The sequence below is a fragment of the Nelumbo nucifera genome, chromosome 7 (genome assembly GCF_055504915.1).
Source record: "Nelumbo nucifera cultivar China Antique chromosome 7, China Antique-T2T, whole genome shotgun sequence".
Classification (NCBI taxonomy): domain Eukaryota; kingdom Viridiplantae; phylum Streptophyta; class Magnoliopsida; order Proteales; family Nelumbonaceae; genus Nelumbo; species Nelumbo nucifera.
In genome coordinates, this window is record NC_142655.1 from 43,825,614 (window position 1) to 43,845,952 (window position 20,339).

At 40.2% G+C, this 20,339-nt stretch overlaps 1 protein-coding gene across 3 annotated transcripts in view; it reads left to right on the forward strand.

Moving 5' to 3' along the window:
* The window catches only part of LOC104589917 (Subtilase family protein), a 79,760-nt gene extending 63,427 nt beyond the window's left edge, over window positions 1-16,333 (forward strand). For all 3 annotated transcript variants that reach the window (XM_088891387.1, XM_088891385.1, XM_010248394.3), the window contains one exon: window positions 15,688-16,333. In XM_088891387.1, coding sequence (XP_088747513.1) covers window positions 15,688-16,109 — 422 coding nt within the window. In that variant the 3' untranslated portion in view covers window positions 16,110-16,333. The remainder of the gene's footprint in view (window positions 1-15,687) is intronic.
* The last annotated feature ends 4,006 nt before the right edge of the window (window positions 16,334-20,339 follow it).

Consider the following 20,339-nt stretch of genomic DNA (forward strand, 5'->3'; position numbering starts at 1 on the left):
TAAACATAAATAGAAAGACTAAATTACCCCTATACAATCGGCACTAACACTCCCCCTCAAGCTGGTGAGTATATATCATATAGTCCCAGCTTGTTACATATGTAGTCCACTCTTCCCCGACTCAACCCTTTGGTGAACAAGTCTGCCCATTGACTCCCTGTGTTAACATATGTAGTATCTATCACTCCACTAAGCACCTTTTCTCTCACAAAGTGACGGTCAACTTCTATATGCTTTGTTCTCTCATGAAACACTGGATTAGAAGAGATGTGGGCTGCAGCTTGGTTGTCACAATAAAGCTTCATTGGAGTGTCAACCAAATACCCTATCTCCTGTAGAAGATTTCTCAGCCACACTAATTCACAAGTGGTACGTGCCATGGCTCTGTATTAAGCTTTTGCACAGCTTCTTTCCACAATTGTTTGTTTCTTTTCCATGTCACCAGATTACCCCCAAGGAAAGTACAATAACTTGTAGTGGATCTTCTGTTAGATACAAAACCAGTCCAATTAGCATTGGTGTATCCCTCTATTTCGAGATTTCCTCCACTCTTATATATCAAGCCACAACCAGGAGCTCCCTTCAAATACCTTACAATCCTTAGAACTGCATCCCAATGTGGAACCCGAGGTTTCTGCATAAACTGACTCACCACACTAACTGCAAGTGAATTATTTATCCGGATTATGGTTAGGTAGTTTAACTTACCCACCAACCGCCTATACCTTCTAGGATCTTCAACTTCTTCACCCATATCACTGCTCAACTTGGCATTTGGTTCCATAGGTGTTTCAGCTGGTTTGGCACCTAATAATCCTTATTCTTCCAACAAAGAAATAACATATTTCCTCTGACACAAATTAATACCATGCTTAGACCTTTCTACCTCTATCCCCAAGAAGTATTTTAATTTACCAAGGTCCTTTGTTTATAAGTGTTCTTGCAGGAAGGTCTTCAACCTATCAATTCCCAATCTATCACTAAGTGATCAACCTGACACTGTTTCATTATCACTTCACTGAATCTACCAAACCACGCAAGAGGAGACTATTTAAGTCCATAAAATGGCCTCCTTTAGTTTGCACACCTTACCATCCTCCCCTTGAGCAACAAACCCTAGTGGTTGCTCCATATAGACTTCCTCAAGTAGATCACCATGTAAAAAGGCATTATTGATGTCAAGCTGAAAGAAAGGCCAATCATACATAGCAGCTAGAGATATCACAATACGGACTGAACCAATTTTAGAAACCGGAGAGGTCTCCATGTAGTCAATACCATATGTTTGGGAATACCTTTTGGCGACCAGTTTAGCTTTTAACTGTTCTACACTACCATTTGGTAAATATTTAACAATGTATACCCACTTACAACCGACAACCTGCTTACCATGAGGAAGTGTGGTGAGATCCCACGTATGATTATGAGTTAAGGCAGAGAGTTCTTCTTCCATTGCATGGCACCACCCTAGAGAGGTAAGGGCTTCCTAGACATCCGTAGGAACAGAAATAGAAGACAACAAAGAAATAAACTGGCGATGGGAAGCAGAAAGGTGAGTGACAGAAACATAATTAGAAATGGGATGAAGTGTGCAACTGCATTTACTTTTCCACATGGCAATAGGATGATCAAGGTCAAAAACTATGGTTGTAGATGATGTGGGAACAACTGCTGGATCTGTCGACGGTGACAAAGCTAGAGGAGTTGGTACGTGTTGTCGCTGTGTATTCACTTGACGAATGGGTGGCCATTCAACAGGAAGTTGCATTGGAGGCAAGGACTTAGTCACAACTGGAACAAGTGGAATGGGGTCCTCAACGGGGACTTGAAGAGGAGGAGGAGGAGGTGAGGAAGAAGGAACATCACCTGACCCCGAGAAAAACGGAGTGGATTCAAAGAAAGTAACATCAACACACACAAAGGAACGTTGGGAACTAGGGTCATAACACTTATACCCTTTCTGGATCTGGGAATAGCCAAGGAAGATACACTTAGTGGATCATGCATCTAATTTGTCCCTTCCTGGTCCAAGATTATGAACAAAACATACACACCCGAAAATCCGAGGAGTAAGGGGAAACAGAGATGTTATTTTTGTTGATGATCGAGGTAGGAAACAAAGTGGTGAAAGGGGAATGACCTTCCAGGATGGGCGTGGGCATCCAATTAATTAGGAAGTAAGGTGTAAGCACAACATCACTCCAAAAATGTTTGGTTACATTCATATGGTGCATAAGGGATCAAGCAATTTCCAAAAGGTGACAGTTCTTTCTCTCAGCTACCCCATTTTGTTGTGGGGTGTAGGTACAAGAAGTATGATGGATAATGCCATGTTGTTCCAAATATTCCTGGAATGGTGTATAAAAGTATTCTCGGCCATTATCAGAACGGAGAATCTTAATGTATACAACAAATTGGTTATGAATTTCAGCATAAAATTTTTGGAAAATGGAAAACAATTCACTCATTTCTTTCATTAGGTAAAGCCACGTCATCCTTGAATAACCATCAACAAAAATAACAAAGTATTTGTAACCATTGTATGACATTATTTTATTTGGACTCCAAACATCTGAATGAACTAAAGAAAAAGGACTCGACATATGATTATCAACCCTAGGACTAAAGGGAACATGATGATGTTTCCCCAACTGACGTGACTCACAATCCAAAACAAAAAGATGACTCAACAAAAGAACAAGAGATTTCAATACTTTAAGTGATGGATGACCAAGTCTACAGTGCCACTGAAGAGGGGAAAGGGATGCCTGAAGAGTTGTTGACGAACTACCACCACCATCAAGATAATACAATCCACCAGCTTCATGCCCTCCACCAATCTTCATCCCCGTCTTGAGATCCTGAAAAACAAAAGAAGGGTAAAAAGTGATAGAGCAATTAAGGGATTTGGTCAACTTACTAACAGACATAAGATTAAAAGAAAATTTTGGAACATACAAAATTGAGGATAAAGATAAAGGGTCTATGTCAACATTACCAACACCACAAATGGAAGATGTGGAACCATTAGCAAGGGTAAAAGTGTGATGTGGGGCACTGAGAAAGGGAGGAAAACACACATGGAGTTCCAGTCATGTGATCGAAGGCTCCAGAGTCAATAATCTAGGGGTTGAGTTTGAATGCCAGACAAGCCATACCTAAGTGTGCAAGAGTGGTTGTATTTTGTTGAGGTGTGGCCTGAACAAGTCACTCATACTCATCACGTGGAACACTCATCATCTCCTTCTCGGAAACATCTGTAGATATAGAAGGCATCTGATCAGCTTGACGACCCTCCTGTTTGGAACCACTATCATTGGCCACTGCATGATTTGCCCAAATTGAAGGCGGGCCATGCAAATTGTAACAAAAATTGATAGTATGTCCTTCCATACCACAATGTGTACACCTTCTTGGACCATTAATACGTCCTCTACCATGAACTCCCCCTAAATCTCGACCTCCAAATATGTCCACCACCATGACTATACATACGTCCACCACCACCACTACGACCATACACCGGTCCACTGCTACCACTACGGCTGGATTGAGCTCCACCTCTAACACCACAGCCTCCCCCTCTTGACACTGCAAAGGCAGACCTGACAGAGATATTAGAATTCTTTGTAGGCCCAACAGAGATCCTCCGAAGATGGGTAAACACCTCTTCTAGAGAAAGAAGAGCTGACCCTCCTAGTATTTGTGCTCTCACTAGTTCATATTCAGATTTCAGTCCTACTAAAAATCTGGTCACATCTAGTTCTCTCTGCTGCTGCTGAATTTTAACATCAGAAGTGAGGGGATGGTACACATTCAACTCATTGCGAAGGTTCCTCATACTAGCATAGTACTCCTCAAGACTTTGATTACCCTGTTGTAGATTAAAGTACTCTTGATAAAGCTGATACACTCTAGTTGTGTTGTCTTGTCCTGAATGCAACTTCTTGGCATGGTCCTAAATCTCCTTGGCTGTATCTAGGAACATGAAATTCACACTGATCTTGGGCTCCATACTATTCCATAGCCATGTCATAATTTGTTCATCCTCTTGTTCCTAATCACTATACTCATGAGACTCAATGGAGGGTTTTTCTTCCCTTACATGCTTCACTTTCTTCTTAGCTCTAAGAAAGACCTCTACGGATTTCGCCCAAGGCACATAGTTCTCCCCATTCAATTTGATAGAAGTCATCTGAACATTCAGGTAGTTGGTGGGAACCATCACACTAATTTTCTTTTCGCTGTTACCGCCCATATCTGAAAAAAAAGTTCTCTTTAATTCACTTCTCACCACACTGCACACTAGTAAAGAAGACACCTACAGTCACAAACTCAGCACCACCTGTCACTGAATTCTTCACTCTCCTCACCACAACACCACTACACAACTACCTAAATACACACCATAACACTTGCAACTCACCAAACCATTCGATCCACACTGAAATCCCCACATAACCCACCTATCTAATCACTAAAAAACCAACATGCACTCAACTGTCCACTGCATCACCTGAAACAACCCTCTTCTGACCATCGATTAGGGGGTGCTTCCTACAAATCACCGCAAACACCCACCAACCTACTGACCGGAGGCATAAAAACCTCCAAGGGGGAAGGGCGATCACTCCTTTTCAGCCCCGTTTCCTATCTCCAACAGATGATGAAGAAAAAATAAAAAACCCTAGGCTGAATGGCGAGAAAAACAGAATTCTGGGCAAATCTGATATCGGAACTTGGCTCTGATACCATGATAAAATTCTGATCGGCACTAGAATTCTGTTAGTATTAATATTAGAGAGGTATTAGAAGAAATACTAGAGAGAATAGAAGAAGAAGAAGAGAAGGAGAGAGAATAGAGGAGAAGAGAAATCTGGTTCGAACTAGAGAGCTTAATCTTTCTCTCTAGTCGGCCAGGTTATATTTATATGTTTCTATCCAATAAACAAAAGACTATTATGTCCCTATTTAAGTATGGGACACAACACTTAACATAAACATTACACATCAGCTTTAAACATAAATAGAAAGACTAAATTACCCCTATACAGTCGACACTAACACAGAAACAAACTGGCGATATGAAGTGGAAAGGTGAGAGACAGAAACATAATTGGAAATGGGATGTAAGGTACAACCATGTTTTCCTTTCCGCAATGCAATGGGAAGATCAAGTTCAGAAGAGGTAGGCAACTCTTGGATAGGAGCAACTACAGGATCCGTAGACAAGGTAGAAGTCGAAGGAGGTGTCGGTGTTTGTCGATGAGTATACATGTGCTGGATCGATGGTTGTTTAGTAGAAATCTGCACTGGAGGAGGTGAAGGGTCAGACATAACAGGAACAACCGGAATGGGATCACCAACTAGAAGAGGAAGAGGGGTCAATGGTGAAGAGGACGGTACATCAGGACCCGAGAAGAACGACATGGACTCAAAAAAGGTGACATCAAGGCAGATAAATGACTTATGAGTGGTAGGATTGTAACACATACCCTTTCTGGGTCCAAGAATACCAAGAAAAATGCACTTAATAGAGCGTGCATCCAGCTTATCAAAACCAGTGCCCAGATTATGAACTAAGCACACACACCCAAAGACCCGGGGAGTTAATGGAAAGGGAAACAAAGTGGGAAACAAAATAGAAAAGGGACACCAACCATGAAGAATGAAGGAGGGCATCCGATTAATAAGAAAACCAGTTGTAAGCACTGCGTCACTCCAAAAAAGTTTAGGAACATTCATATAATGAAGGATAGACCGAGCAGTCTCAAGAAGATGACGGTTCTTTCGTTCAGTCACCCCATATTGTTGAGGGGTGGATGCACACGAAGTTTGATGAATGATGCCATGTTGTTCCAAATATTGTTGAAATTAAGTAAGAAAGTATTCGTGACCATTATCAGAATGAAGAACTTTTATTGGAACACCAAATTGCATACGTATTTCAACATGGAATTTTTGAAAAATAGAAAACATTTCACTCATTTCTTTCATTAAATAAATCCATGTCATCCTTGAACAATCATCAATAAAAATGACAAAGTACTTGTAACCATTATAGGACTCAACTTTAATCGGACTCCAAACATCTGAATGGACTAAAGCAATGACTCAACATATGACTATCAACCCTAGGACTGAAGGAAACCCATTGGTGCTTCCCATATTAACATGACTCACACTGCAAAGAAGACAAATGACCCAAAGAAGGAACTAGTAGCTTGAGAGCCTTGAGAGATGGATGTCCCAACCGGCATTGCCATTGAAGAGGAGTCAAGGAAGTTTGAAGTGCAACTAAAGATCCACCACCGTCATGATAAATACAATCCACCGGCTTCATGCCCTCCACCAATCTTCTTCCCCATCTTGAGATTCTGAAAAACACAAAATGAAGGGTAAAAAGTGATAGATCAATTAAGGGCCTTAGTTAATTTACTAACAGACATGAGGTTGAATGGAAATTTAGGCACATATATAACAGATGATAAAGAAAGAGATGCAGTGTCAACATTACCAACACCACAAATGGGGGAAGAAGAACCCTTGGCTAGGGTAATAGTTTGTGATGTGGAAGTTTTAGAGAGGGAAGAAAACACACATGGAGTCCGGTCATGTGATCAAAGGCTCCAGAATCAATAATTCGTGAGAATGTTTAGATGCCAGACAGGCCATACCTGAGTGTGCAAGAGTAGCAGTCTTATGTTGTGAAGTGGCCTGAAGGAACCTCTCATACTCATCTCGTGATACACTTATCATCTCCTTCCTAGAAGCATATATGTTAGATGTGGAAGGTGTTTGATTTGTCTATTAGTTATCACTCACATCACCACCACCAACAACTACATGATTAGCCCATGTAGAGGGTGGGCCATTTTGATCATAATAGAAATTAATTGTATGTTCGTCTTTGCCACAATGTGTACACTTTTTAGTAGTGTGCCCTCTTCCTATACCATGGCGTCCCCCTGATTCCACGACCTCCACCACTTCCACCACCATGACCAAACATGGGACTACCACGGCCTCCTCGAAATGTATGTCCTCCCCCTCTATTGCCACGTACACCTCTCACTACAACAAACACTTATTTGTCTAACGTTGTGGTACTCTCTGTGGGTCCCAAGGAAATCCTACGAAGCCGAGCAAAGACCTCTTCAAGTGTAGGAAGAGCATAACCTCCCAATATTTGTGCTCTAACTGGTTTGTATTTTGATTTCAGCCCCACTAAGAAGCTAGTTACATCAAGTTGCTCCCTTTGTTGTTGCTGAATTTTAACATCTGAATTTAGGGGATGATAGACACTGAGTTCATTTCTGAGGATCCTCATATTGGTATAATACTCTTCAAGGGTTTGATTTCCTTGCTGCAAATTAAAATACTCCTGATAGAGCTGATACACTCATGGTGACAACAATCTGAGAACTACTCCCCTAGGGCTGCCGCACCTTCCTAACACCTGTAATGGGGATTGCAGCAGTCCTGGATCACCAAAAAAGGGTTGCCGGAGCCTTCTACCTGTGTAACTGAGATCGCACCTCAGAGAAAAGGAGATAAGAAGAAGAGAAGAGGTCGCAGGTCCAGGAACTTGAGATCGCAGCCTTCCTCACTTTTAGTTAGGGTTCTGATACTATGTTTTAGTGGTTCAGATAAGTCCTGTTCAAAAAGAAAGAGAGAAGAAGAAGAAGGATATTCATCAAAACAAAAAAAAAGAAGGAAGAAAGCTGTCGAACTAGAGAGTCTAAACCCTCCTAGTTGACCATAATCTCTATTATATTAAAATAAGGGTACAAAGTCGAATATACCCCTACTTAAGTATGGGACAAGAAAAATAAAAAACAAAACAGAATTGCCACAGCACTACACTACTTAAACTATAATGAAAAGACTACGTTACCTTTACTCGACCAACTCTAACATCTACCTTTTTTTCTCCACCTAAGGGGGCAGCTAATCATATTTTTGTTTACAGTTTTTGTAATCATGCATGAGCACTTGGGTACTCTGAACACATTTGATACAGATTTTGGAGTATAGTTTGGACATAACTAATACCTTAGCAGAAAATATCATGTATTGGATTTGCTTTTGCTACAAAAGTCTAGTACCCATCTTAAGCATCATAGATTGTCACAATATTTTGTTCATTTTATTACGATTTATTATTTTCTGTCAACTTGGTGATTCAAATAAGAGATACACAGTTCTAGGGGTGCTAATAGAATGAATCGACCCCCACCCACAGAGCCTTTTATATATTAAAATATGTACAATTACAAGAAAGCCCTTATAAGGCTGAAAGAAGGAAAATAAAAATAATAAGATACAATACAACAAGGACTATTATAATAGGATACATCAAAACTCTCTACGCTCCCCTCAAACTTATGTGAAGTCACAAGCATCAGTTTGCTCACAAGAAAGAGATGTCTTGATCTCGTTCAGTGTTTTAAAAGGCGTGGGAGGCGTATGACTGGACACGCACCTCCAGGTGAGGCGTTCCCAAAACGCCTTGAGGCGTATGCCAGAGGCGCTAACACCTCTAAGGCGTACGCTTCATTAACATCTTATATAAAAAGACAGAAAAAAAAGAAAAAAGGAAAAAAGGAAAGAAAAGGAATGGAAAAGAAAGGGAAGGGAAAGAAAAAGAAAGAGAAGAAAAAAAGAGGAAAGGAAAGGGAAGGGAAGAAAAGATAAGGGGAAATAAAGCGGTTTGCCCCCTGCCCCTTTGGCTGGGGCAAAGCCCCCCAGATTCCCCCGCCCCTTTTTCGATGCAGCCCAATTTGCTTTTTTGAGTTAGGGGGGTCTTGCATATCTAAGGCCACATGTGGAAGTGAAAAAGAATCAACAAGAAATGGGTCTCTAATAAAGTGACAATCCACCTCAATATGTTTAGTCCTCTCGTGGAAAATTGGATTTGAGGCAATCTTGATTGTACTACTGGTGTTGTTAGCTTAAAGAGGAATAGGAGTAGGAAGATGAACACCAAGATCCTCAAAGACCAGACAATCTCACTATAGAGATGACATAGCTCTATACTCCACTTCTATAGATGACTTGGAGACCGTTTGTTTTTCTCTTGCATTTCCAAGAGATGAGGGAATCACCCATTAAGACATGCCTCCCTGTAGTAGAACGTCAACTGTCGGGGCAGCCTACCCAATCAGCATCAGTATACATCCTCAATAGAATGGGAGAAGAGGAAAAAAAGAATAGTCCTCGTGATAATGTTCCACAAACATATTGAACAATTTGATGAACAGGTAAGTGAGGCTGATGGAAGGGCAAAGACAAACTGACCAACCAACTTGACACGATGAAAAACATACTTACGTTGGCAAATGAAATATCCTCAATCACTTCTTTGAACCTCAAGTCCTAGAAAGTAGGTGAGAGCACCCAAGTCCTTCATATAAAATGAACTATGAAAAAGGGATTTAAGTTCTCTAATTCCCTCTTCATCATCCCCAATCAACACCATATCATCAATGTACAAGAGGAGGATTGTGATACCTTGAGGTCTTCTACAAATAGAGAGAATAATCATAAGAACTTTGGCTATAGCAGGTAGCAGCAATGACATCATGGAATTTTTCAAACCAAGCTCAAGGAGCCTATTTCAAACCATATAAAGACTTCTTCAGTCTATAGACAAGAGAATGATCATTGCAATACCCAAGAGGAGGTTTCATATACATTATTTCCTTTAGCTAGCCATGAAGGAAATCATTCTTCACATTTAGTTGATAAATTGACCAAGAGTGTATAGCTAACAAAGTTAAAAGAACATGAACTGTAGTAATCTTGGCAGTTGGGGCAAACGTCTCTTCATAGTCAATACCATATTCCTACATGTTTTAATGGTTCGGACCAGTCCTGTTCTGAGAGAAAGAAAGAGAGAGAGAGAAGAAGAAGAAGAAGAAGAGGAAGCAGTTGAACTAGAGAGATTTGAACTAAAAAAGTCAAAACAGAATTGCCACATCATCACATAATGAAAGACTAATATACCCTTACTCAACCAACTCTAACACTCCCCCTCAAGTTGGAGAATATATGTCATATAATCCCAGCTTGTTACATATATAGTTCACTCTCCCTGAACCCAAACCTCTTGTAAACAAATCTGCCCATTGATCACCTGAACTCACGTGTTCTGTGCTTATCTCTCCAGTAAGGACTTTCTCTCTCACAAAATGGCAATCAACCTCTATGCGTTTTGTTCTCTCATGGAAAACTAGATTAGATGAGATGTGGATTGCAGCTTGGTTGTCACGGTACAATCTCATAGGTGTTCCCATTGAGAATCCAATCTCTTATAGAAGATTTTTCAGCCATACTAACTCACATGTAGTGTGTTCCATGGCTCTGAATTCAGCTTCAACACTACTCCTTGCCATAACAGTCTGCTTCTTACTCTTCCATGTCACCAGATTTCCTCAAAGAAACGTGCAATAACCTGTAGTAGATCTCCTATCAGACACTGAGCCTACCCAATCTGCATTTGTATACCCAAATATCTCAAGTCTTCCTCCTGCTTTGTATAACAACCCACGGCCTAGAGCTCCCTTCGAGTACCATACAATTCTAAGAACTACATCCCAGTGAGGTACTCGAGGATTTTGCATAAATTGGCTCACCCAACTAATAGCAAAGGAGATGTCTGATCTTGTGATGGTCAAGTAGTTCAACTTCCTCACTAACTGTCTATATCTTCCACGATCATCAAATATTTCACCTACATCACTACTCAACTTAGCATTCAGTTCTATGGGTGTTTCAGCTGGTTTTGCACCTAACAGTCCTGTTCCATCCAGCAGATCAAGAACATATTATCTTTGGGACAAGTTTACACCTTGTTTCAACCTGGCAACTTCTATACCCAAGAAATACTTCAACTTCCCAAGATCTTTTGTTTGAAAATGGTCTTACAGAAAGGCCTATAGTCTGTCAATCCCTAATCTACAACTGCCAGTTATGACTATATCATCCACTAAACTACTAATAAAATCTTTTTGGCTTCAGAATCATAGTTGAGCACTAAGTGGTTAACTTGAGCAACAAACCCTGGTGGTTGCTCCATATATATCTCCTCCACAAGGTCACCATGGAGGAAGGCATTTTTAATGTCAAAGCTGAAATAGAGGCCAATCATACATAACTGCCAAGGAAATTAAGACATGAACTAAACCAATCTTTGCCATAGGGGAGAAGGTCTCCATATAGTCCACCCCATACAACTGAGAATAACCTTTAGCAACTAGTCGGGCCTTCAACTGCTCCACACTACCATCTGGTAAACATTTAACAGTGTACACCCATTTACAACCTACAACATGCTTACTCGGAGGAAGTGTGGTGAGCTCCAGCTCCCACGTGTGAGTATGTTGAAGAGCAGAGAGTTCCTCTTCCATTGCTTGACGCCACTCGAGTGAAGTAAGGCCCTCCTGGACATCATTGGTTATAGATATAGAGGACAATAGAGAAACAAATTGGTAATGTGAAGTGGAAAGGTGAGAGACAAAAACATAATTCGAAATGGAATGTAGGGTACAACTACGTTTACCTTTCCGTAAAGCAATGGGAAGATCAAGGTCAGAAGGTTCTAGGACAGGAGCAACAACGGGATTTGTAGACGAGGTAAAAGCTGGAGGAGGTGCCGGTGTCTATCGATGAGTATACACGTGTTGGATTGGTGGAAGTTCGGTAGGAATCTGCACTGGAGGAGGTGAGGTTTCAGTCAATGGTGGAGAGGATGGTATTGCAGGCCCCAAAAAGAATGGTATGGACTCAAAATGGTGACATCAGGACAGAAAAATGTCTTCCTAGTGATAGGATTGTAAGACTTATACCCTTTCTGGGTCTGAGAATAGCCAAGAAAGATACACTTAATAGAGCATGCATCCAACTTGTCTAAACCAAGACTCAGATTGTGAACAAAGCACACACACCCAAAGACCCGAGGAGCTAATGGAAAGGGAGGCAAGGTGGGGAACAAAATAGAAAAGGGAGACCGACCGTGAAGAATGAAGGAGGGCATCCGATTAATAAGGAAACAAGCAGTAAGCACTGCATCACTCCAAAAACGTTTAGGAACGTTCATATGATGAAGAATAGACCGAGTAGTCTCAAGAAGATGACGATTTTTTCGTTCAGCCACCCCATTTTGTTTGAGGGGTAGATGCACACGAAGTCTAATGAATGATGCCATGTTGTTCCAAATATTGTTGAAAGTAAGAAAGTATTCACGACCATTATCTAAACGAAGAACTTTTATTGGAACACCAAATTGTGTACGTATTTTAGCATGAAATTTTTGAAAAATAGAAAATAATTCACTCATTTCTTTCATTAAATAAGTCCATGTCATCCTTGAACAATCATCAATAAAAATGACAAAATACTTGTAACCATTATATGACTCAATTTTAATCGGACCCCAAACATCTGAATAGACTAAAGCAAAAGGACTCAACATACAACTATCAACCCTAGGACTGAAGGAAACCCAATGGTGTTTCCCATACTGATATGACACACTGTAAAGAAGACAAATGACTCAAAGAAGGAACTAGTAGCTTGAGAGCCTTAAGAGATGGATGTCCCAGCCGACAATGCCATTGGAGAGGAGTTAAGTTTGAAGTGCAACTGACGATTCACCACCGTCAAGATAATACAATCCGCTGGCCTCATGCCCTCCACCAATCTTCTTCCCTGTTTTGAGATCCTGAAAAACACAAGATGAAGGGAAAAATGTAATAGAGCAATTAAGGGCCTTAGTTAATTTACTAACTGACCTGAGATTGAATGGAAATTTAGGCACATATAGAATAGATGATAAAGAAAGAGATGCAGTGTCAACATTACCAACACCACAAATGGGGGAAGAAGAACCATTGGCTAGGGTAACAGTTTGTGATATGGAAGTTTTAGAGAGGGAAGAAAACACACATGGAGTCCCGGTCATGTGATCAAAGGCTCTAGAATCAATAATCCAGTGAGAAGGTTTGGATACTAAACAGGCCATACCTGAGTGTGCAAGAGTGGCAGTGGTATGGTGTGAAGTGGCCCGAAGGAACGTCTCATACTCATCTCGTGGTACACTCATCATCTCTTTCTTAGAAGCAGATGTAGATGTGGAAGGTGTTTGATCTGTCTGTTGGTTATCACTCACATCACCCCCACTAGCAACTGCATGATTAGCCCATGTAGAAGGTGGGCCATGTAGGTCATAACAGAAATTAACCGAATGTCCTTCCCTGCCAGAATGTGTACACCTCCTAGTAGTGTTGCCTCTTCCTTTACCACGACCAAACAACTGGAGATCGAACTGGCAAACAAGGCGGCAAGAACAGGGAGGCGGCAAGAAGGAATTCAGCAAGGTTGCTTAATTCTTTTTCTGTGATTTCAGATGTCAAGAAGATGATTCTATGGCTGCCGCCCCCTCCTTCCTTTGTTAACCTAAAAGGATTAGCTCCTAATCCAATTAGGAGCTGCTTATCCAAATCATATTTGGATCAGCCCTCTCTTTAGGTGATAAGGATAAACCCTTATCTTATCTGTAGATTAGATTAGCTTTCTCCAAATCTCATTAGGAGGTTTCTAGATCTGAATCACATTCAGATCTGGACTCTCTGAGTGGATGGGGTCAAGACCCTATCCTATCTGCTAATCCATCTTAGAATTCGCCCCATAATTGACTAATTAAATAGCCCAGTTCGAAATGGACTTTAGGCCCATTAAGCTTATGTGCTCACTTAACCTTCCTAACTGCTGCCCAGTTGGGCTTCCTTGTATGGCATGGGACCCAAGCATTGATCTACACATCAGCCACATGGGTTCGGCCTAGCCTTTGTGACAAGGCCTGGCCGAATACACTGTTATGGACAGTGCACCCCTTGAAACCCATCAAATGGGCTCTATGGGCCCAACACTTACCCTCAGTGGTCCCTGGGCCAAGCCACCTTGTAACACCCAGGGACTGTGGGCAGATATTAGCCCATCAGGTATTATCCTCAATGGTCTTACACTTAACCTCTCAGCCCATAATGATCATACACTGCCTGACAAGAGAGGACCTCTCCCTCGGCTGCAAGGAACAGTGTTGCACTCTCTACTTATATGGATCCCGGGAATTAAAACCTTCTTGCAAACATTTTGGAAACCATAATATATATACTTTTATATCTCATATAAAATATACTTTGCAAAACAAATCTCAACGGTTGAAATCGGTTGCCGGCAGTCTTGGTTTCCATCAGTGAAAGTGCATGCCCGATCATTACCTTTGTCCGACAAAGGGGCTGATCCTGTCACTATGATCACCCACTCAAATGAATTCTCAGACTGTCCCAACATACCCAGGTTTTGACCCCCGCTAAGGATCTCACTGATTGGTACATCAAAGACATCCCAATCCGACACCTAGTGCAGTATCATAATCGAGTCTAGGGGTCGGGTGTAACTTTCCAGTTTTGCCTACCAATCTCCAAGGTCCAGGGCAATACTGGAAATCTGGTCCAGTTCATAGATTCAATTAATCCTACACTGTATGTGCCTAGGGTCTTACCCTGGCAGCTGAGACAGGCCACCCCAACCGACTTGGTGGCACCACAGTGTCAACCTTATCAGGATAGGTCTCCCCAGACCGACCCACTGGCTGTGTATATTCTAAACTAACACGAGTCTCATTTAAGTGTCCAGTTTAAGGGTATTACACAGAAACATACCAAGGGAACATGAATCAAATATGCACTTTTATTCATTTACAATAAACTCATAAAGTACATCATTTTGATTGAAGCTAAGGATATACAAAACTGTCTAACAAGAGAGAAAAACACAACCTCAGGGGTGTCAATAGAATGAATCAACTCCCACCCCCTTATAGGGCTGAAGGAGGGAAAAAAATAAAAGAATAAGATACAATACAAGGACTATTATCATAGGATACTTCAAAATCTCCACACTTTCATGCTTAAATTTGTCATAATATTACCTGCGTTAATAGTAAAACAAGATTCTCCACTTTTCATTAGTTTGGACTGGCCAACTCAAATTCATAAAACATGATACTGTGTTGGCTGAGCGCTGCTACATATTTTGTAGGAAGTTTATTGTATTGCATAAAAGTTATTCAAAAAACTAAATATGTTACTGCCTTGCAGCTAAGTCAAATCATCCCTTTTTCCCACCCAATTAGACGAAGGGCTCTAAACATGTTTCTCTCTGGAACATGTGAGAGATTTTCTGTTTTGAGAGAGAACCAGGTTGATCCTATGGAACGAGAGATGGTCTCAGTGTTATATCATCATTCTCATAAACCACCATTTATTTCATGTGTCAATATACTTGTTTAAAGTGATTATTTCAATGCCTAATGGAGGAAGACATGTAAAATGTACAAAAGTAGAAAGAGACTCGACCAAAAGCTCCTAGATCTCTTACTTGACCTGAAAATTGAATTTAATATGGCCGTAATGGTAGATCAGTTCCATATAGCACAACTGTATCATGAAATTGTGCAAACCAATTTGCTAACATTACTTCATGCATCGTATTACTGAATTGGTTAGCACTTAGCTGATATTTTTCATCAATAATGAAAATAAAGAGAAAATTACATATTATATACATTATTTTCTGTTGTCATCAGATCATTTTAACTTCTTAAACTCGTGCTTGTTTTAGGTTATGATGACTTTTTGTCATTCCTTTGTGGCATAAACGGATCCTCTCCTATTGTTCTGAACTACACTGGCAAGAGTTGTGGGATTTATAACATAAATGCCTCTGACCTGAATTTGCCATCCATCACAATAGCAAAGCTAAACCAGTCAAGAACAGTCCAAAGAGTAGTTACAAACATAGCTGGCAACGAGACTTACAATGTGGGTTGGAGTGCTCCTTATGGAGTTTCAGTTTTGGTGTCGCCAACTCGCTTCTTCATTGCAGGTGGGCAGAAACAGGACTTGACTGTGCAATTCAATGCTACTATGAACAGCTCCTTCGCCAGCTTTGGAAGGATTGGGCTTTTTGGAAACCAAGGGCACATTGTTAATATCCCATTGTCAGTGATTTTGAAAATCTCGTCTAGCATCACTAACAACTGATGTGGCCAGCAACGATTCTTTTTCTTTTTCTGTTCTTTTTTTTTGTTTAGTTCGTCGGTTGCTTTTGATCCATTTTTTCATTCATTGTGTAAATGTTGGAGTTGTTTGATATGTAGATAGGGTGATTAAATAATTATACAACTTAGTTTTATTTTGCTTCTTCCTCATACCTGTTAGATTGTGAAGACTATGAATTAAAGTTGTACGCTGGAATTTCAGTTCTAGGTGTTGGATGTGCTTAATTCCTTAAAGACTGGTATCATCGGTAACCAATCAGGTGGTTATTTGTCAAATTCACAAGGGGGTTTTGATTGGTTAAAGCCCTTCCATATCATATCTTTCTAGCAGCATGGGTTTTTCTTCACTTCTTTACTTTAGGGTTGTTGATACTGTATAGGTTCAAATTGCATTTTATTATAATTTTAGTTTTACCCCTTGGAAGCACAATTCTCCTGCTCTAATAAGCAAGTTTCAAAGTATCGACATAGGCTGATATGCCTTTTTTTATGTTTTATTTATTTTTTTCAAAACTGGTTCAGAGGACCATTCAAGTCCCAAATACCCTCTGAACCATGGTCTGACCCAATACAATCCTTGGAGGGGTGTATTGGGAAGCCATCGGCACGATACGTATTGGCTGATATGGGCTGATACGTGTCGATACCAAGGTTCTAAATATTGATACGCCCAATATGTCGGTAGGGGAGTATCAGTACTGTTTTTGTTTTTTACTTTTTTTTTCAAATTTGGTTCAGGGGGGCTGGTTTAAGGTTCCTCCACCCCGTGAACTGCTCAAAATCCCGATACACCCTTTGTAGGGGCATATTGGGGTGCTCCAGATACGATACATAACAGCCAATATATAACGATTTTTTGAACCTTGGTCAATACTTTGAACCTTGTTAATAAGAAAGAAAGAAAAAGTACACTTCTTACCATAAGTATATGCAAATATGTCCCTTGAAATTCAATGCACATGGGTAAAGAGAAGTGCAAGCTCATTGACAGATGGTCTAACTAGGCAAGGGGTGAATGGAATCTCTATTTTTTGGGCTGTATTGTAATTGTTTTATTTTTGGTGTTCAATGGTTGTACTCAAGAGTTAAGATTGTTTAGCTCCCTTTGTCATTTTTCATGATCTTAATTCAATTCACAGTTATTGATCAAAAAAATATGTCCCTTGACCCAACACGCACGTATGCCAACCGATTTACCCAACAACCTCAACTCTTTTTGAAGCAAAAGAATAAAAAAACCCTCAATTTTTTAACTCTCAGCATCAAGTCCGAAGACCCGACGTATTTTTTGTTTGCACTTTGGATAACCATCTCAACCACCTCAAACTCCTGCAATGGCTGAATTTGACCCCCACGTCTTTTCGTCTCTACTAAAATTGGCGAGAGACCTTGCTAGCTTGTCAGTTGGTGCCTTTGAATTACCCACGCTTACCAACTTTTTGTTCAACAAAATCGATCCCCATGTATTTTAGCTGAGCCGAATTTTGGTATATAAAAGAATTGGACTTGGAATCATGGCTAGGTGATAGATTGAACTAGGGTTATAAACGAATCAGATTCAAATCTCATTGGATTTGATGACATCGAGTTCAAATTTGAATATAACTAAATTGGATCGGATTTGGATTTAATTGGCTTCTGGTCAACTTTTATATATAATAAATTAATGTATATATAGTGAACTGGTGGAAATGGGGGTTGGAATGGCACAATATTTTGTGTTCCAAATTCAGCCATAGATTGTTTTGGAATGCGCCATGGGATTAAACAAATGCCATTTTATGTGTTCCATTGCTAAACAGGCTGGGATGAGTATCTACCACATTATCAAATGTTGCTAAACTATCTCTATTTTTGAATTTAGTCCCTCTTTAATTGTGATGGTTGAAATGTAATTTAAAGTACAACTTTTCACCTTATTTAACTCCCTCTCATTAAGTCTTATATTTAATTTATTAACTCTCATTCTCTTACATTAAATCCTATAAATAATGTATTTTTTCATTAATAAATTATATGACCCAAAAATGAAGTCATTCTTTTGTACATATGGATTGTATGCAATTTAACCATATGGACCAATTGGGTCAACCCATGATGTCATAGTTAAATAATAAAATGTCTAAAATAGAAATAGGTACACAAAATAAGAAAAAATAAAAAATTGGTCCACATCTCCGGTATTTTATATCAATCATATTAAAGAAAAATAAGTGTGATAAATAAGACTTTTTTAGTAATGAAAAAAGTGAAATACAAAATGTAAAACTAACAAAAAATGATATTGTTTTCCTATTTGGTAATGGGTCAATAGTAGCTCAACTTTTAGGTCAAATGTATTAACCTTTGATGTCATAATTAAATAAAAGTAAAAAAGATAAAAACCACAAAAAATGAAAAAAAAAACAATCATAAATTCTATAAAACCAATTGGGCACATCTCTAATATTGTATATGCATCATATTTTATTGTATGCATCATAGAATATTGTATATTCTATAAAAACAAGAGGTCAAGAAGCTGTTAGGGAGAGAAATTAAGACCCTTCGATTAGATCGAGGTGGCGAATATCTTTCTCACGAATTCAGGGACTACTTAAAGGACAATGGGATAGTATCACAACTAGCTCCTCCTGCTACACCACAACTAAATGGTGTGTCAGAGAGAAGGAACCAGACTTTATTGGATATGGTCCGAGTTACCCACATCCTTTTGGGGTTACGCATTAGAGACTGCGATATACATGCTGAACTGGGTTCCAACCAAATCAGTTCCGAAGACTCCCTATGAGCTTTGGACCGGTAAGAAACCAAGTGTGAGACACTTGAAGATTTGGGGTTGTCCAGCACATGTTAAAAGAACGAGTGCGGACAGATTGGAATCCAAGACTAGCCGTTGCCTATTCATAGGCTACTCCAAAGGCTCTATGGGTTACTTATTCTATGACACAGGAGAACAGAAGGTGTTTTGTAGTTGAAATGCCCATTTCTTGGAAGATGATTACATCCTGAACAATCATCGTTAAGAAGTTGTTCTTGATGAGGAGAGCTCAGGGGTAGTGGGAGATGTCCCACAAGCTCCAGTTAATGACCAACCTAAAAGATCTACCCGGGTTTCTAGGCCTCCAGTTCGTTTCAGCAATGACCAGGATAGTTACTTGGTGGAAGCCACGACCAGTGAGAAGGATCCCACGACTTATACGGAAGCTATGTTGAATATAGATTCCTTGAAATGGGTAGATGACATGAGAGCTGATATGGACTCAATGGAGACCAATAGAGTATGCACTCTAGGAGATCCGCCCCCTGGGGTAAAAGCAATTGGTTGCAAATGGATCTATAAGAGGAAGAAGGGCTCTAATGGTAAGGTTGAGACCTACAAGGCTCGTCTTGTGGCGAAAAGGGTACACTCAGAAAGAAGGAATCGATTATGAGGAAACCTCTTCGTTGGTGGCCATGCTTAAATCCATTAGGATCCTACTAGCTGTAGCAGCGTACCATGATTACGAGATTTGGCAAATGGATGTCAAAACCACGTTCTTGAATGGAGATCTTAGTGAAGATATCTATATGCAGCAACTGCAAGATTTTATAGTTGCGGGTCAGGAACACATGGTATGTAAATTAAATCGATCCATATATGGACTTAAGCAAGCTTCAAGGATTTGGAACATCCGGTTTGACTCTACCGTCAAAAAGTTTGACTTTGAGCAAAATCCGGATGAGCCCTGTGTTTACAAGAAATCTAGTGGGGATAAGGTTACGTTCCTGGTTCTGTATATAGATGACATTCTACTCATTAGGAATGATGTAGGAATGTTGACTACGGTGAAAGTATGGCTTTCACAGCAATTCTCCATGAAAGATCTTGGAGAAACCTCCTACATACTGGGTCTTTGGCTCTATAGAGATAGATCGAAGAGGATAATAGGATTATCCCAATCTGCTTACATTGACAAGATAGTCAAGAGATACAGCATGGAGAACTCCAAGAAAGAAAATGTTCCTTTCAGGCATGGAGTCACTCTCTCCAAGGGTATGTCTCCCAAGACTCTCGAGGAGATTGAGGGCATGAAAGACATTCCCTATGCCTCAGCCGTAGGGAGCATCATGTATGCCATGCTGTGCACTCGCCCTGACATCTCTCAAGCAGTGAGTGTGGTAAGTAGATTCCAGTCAAACCCAGGACAGGAGCATTGGACTGCTGTGAAAA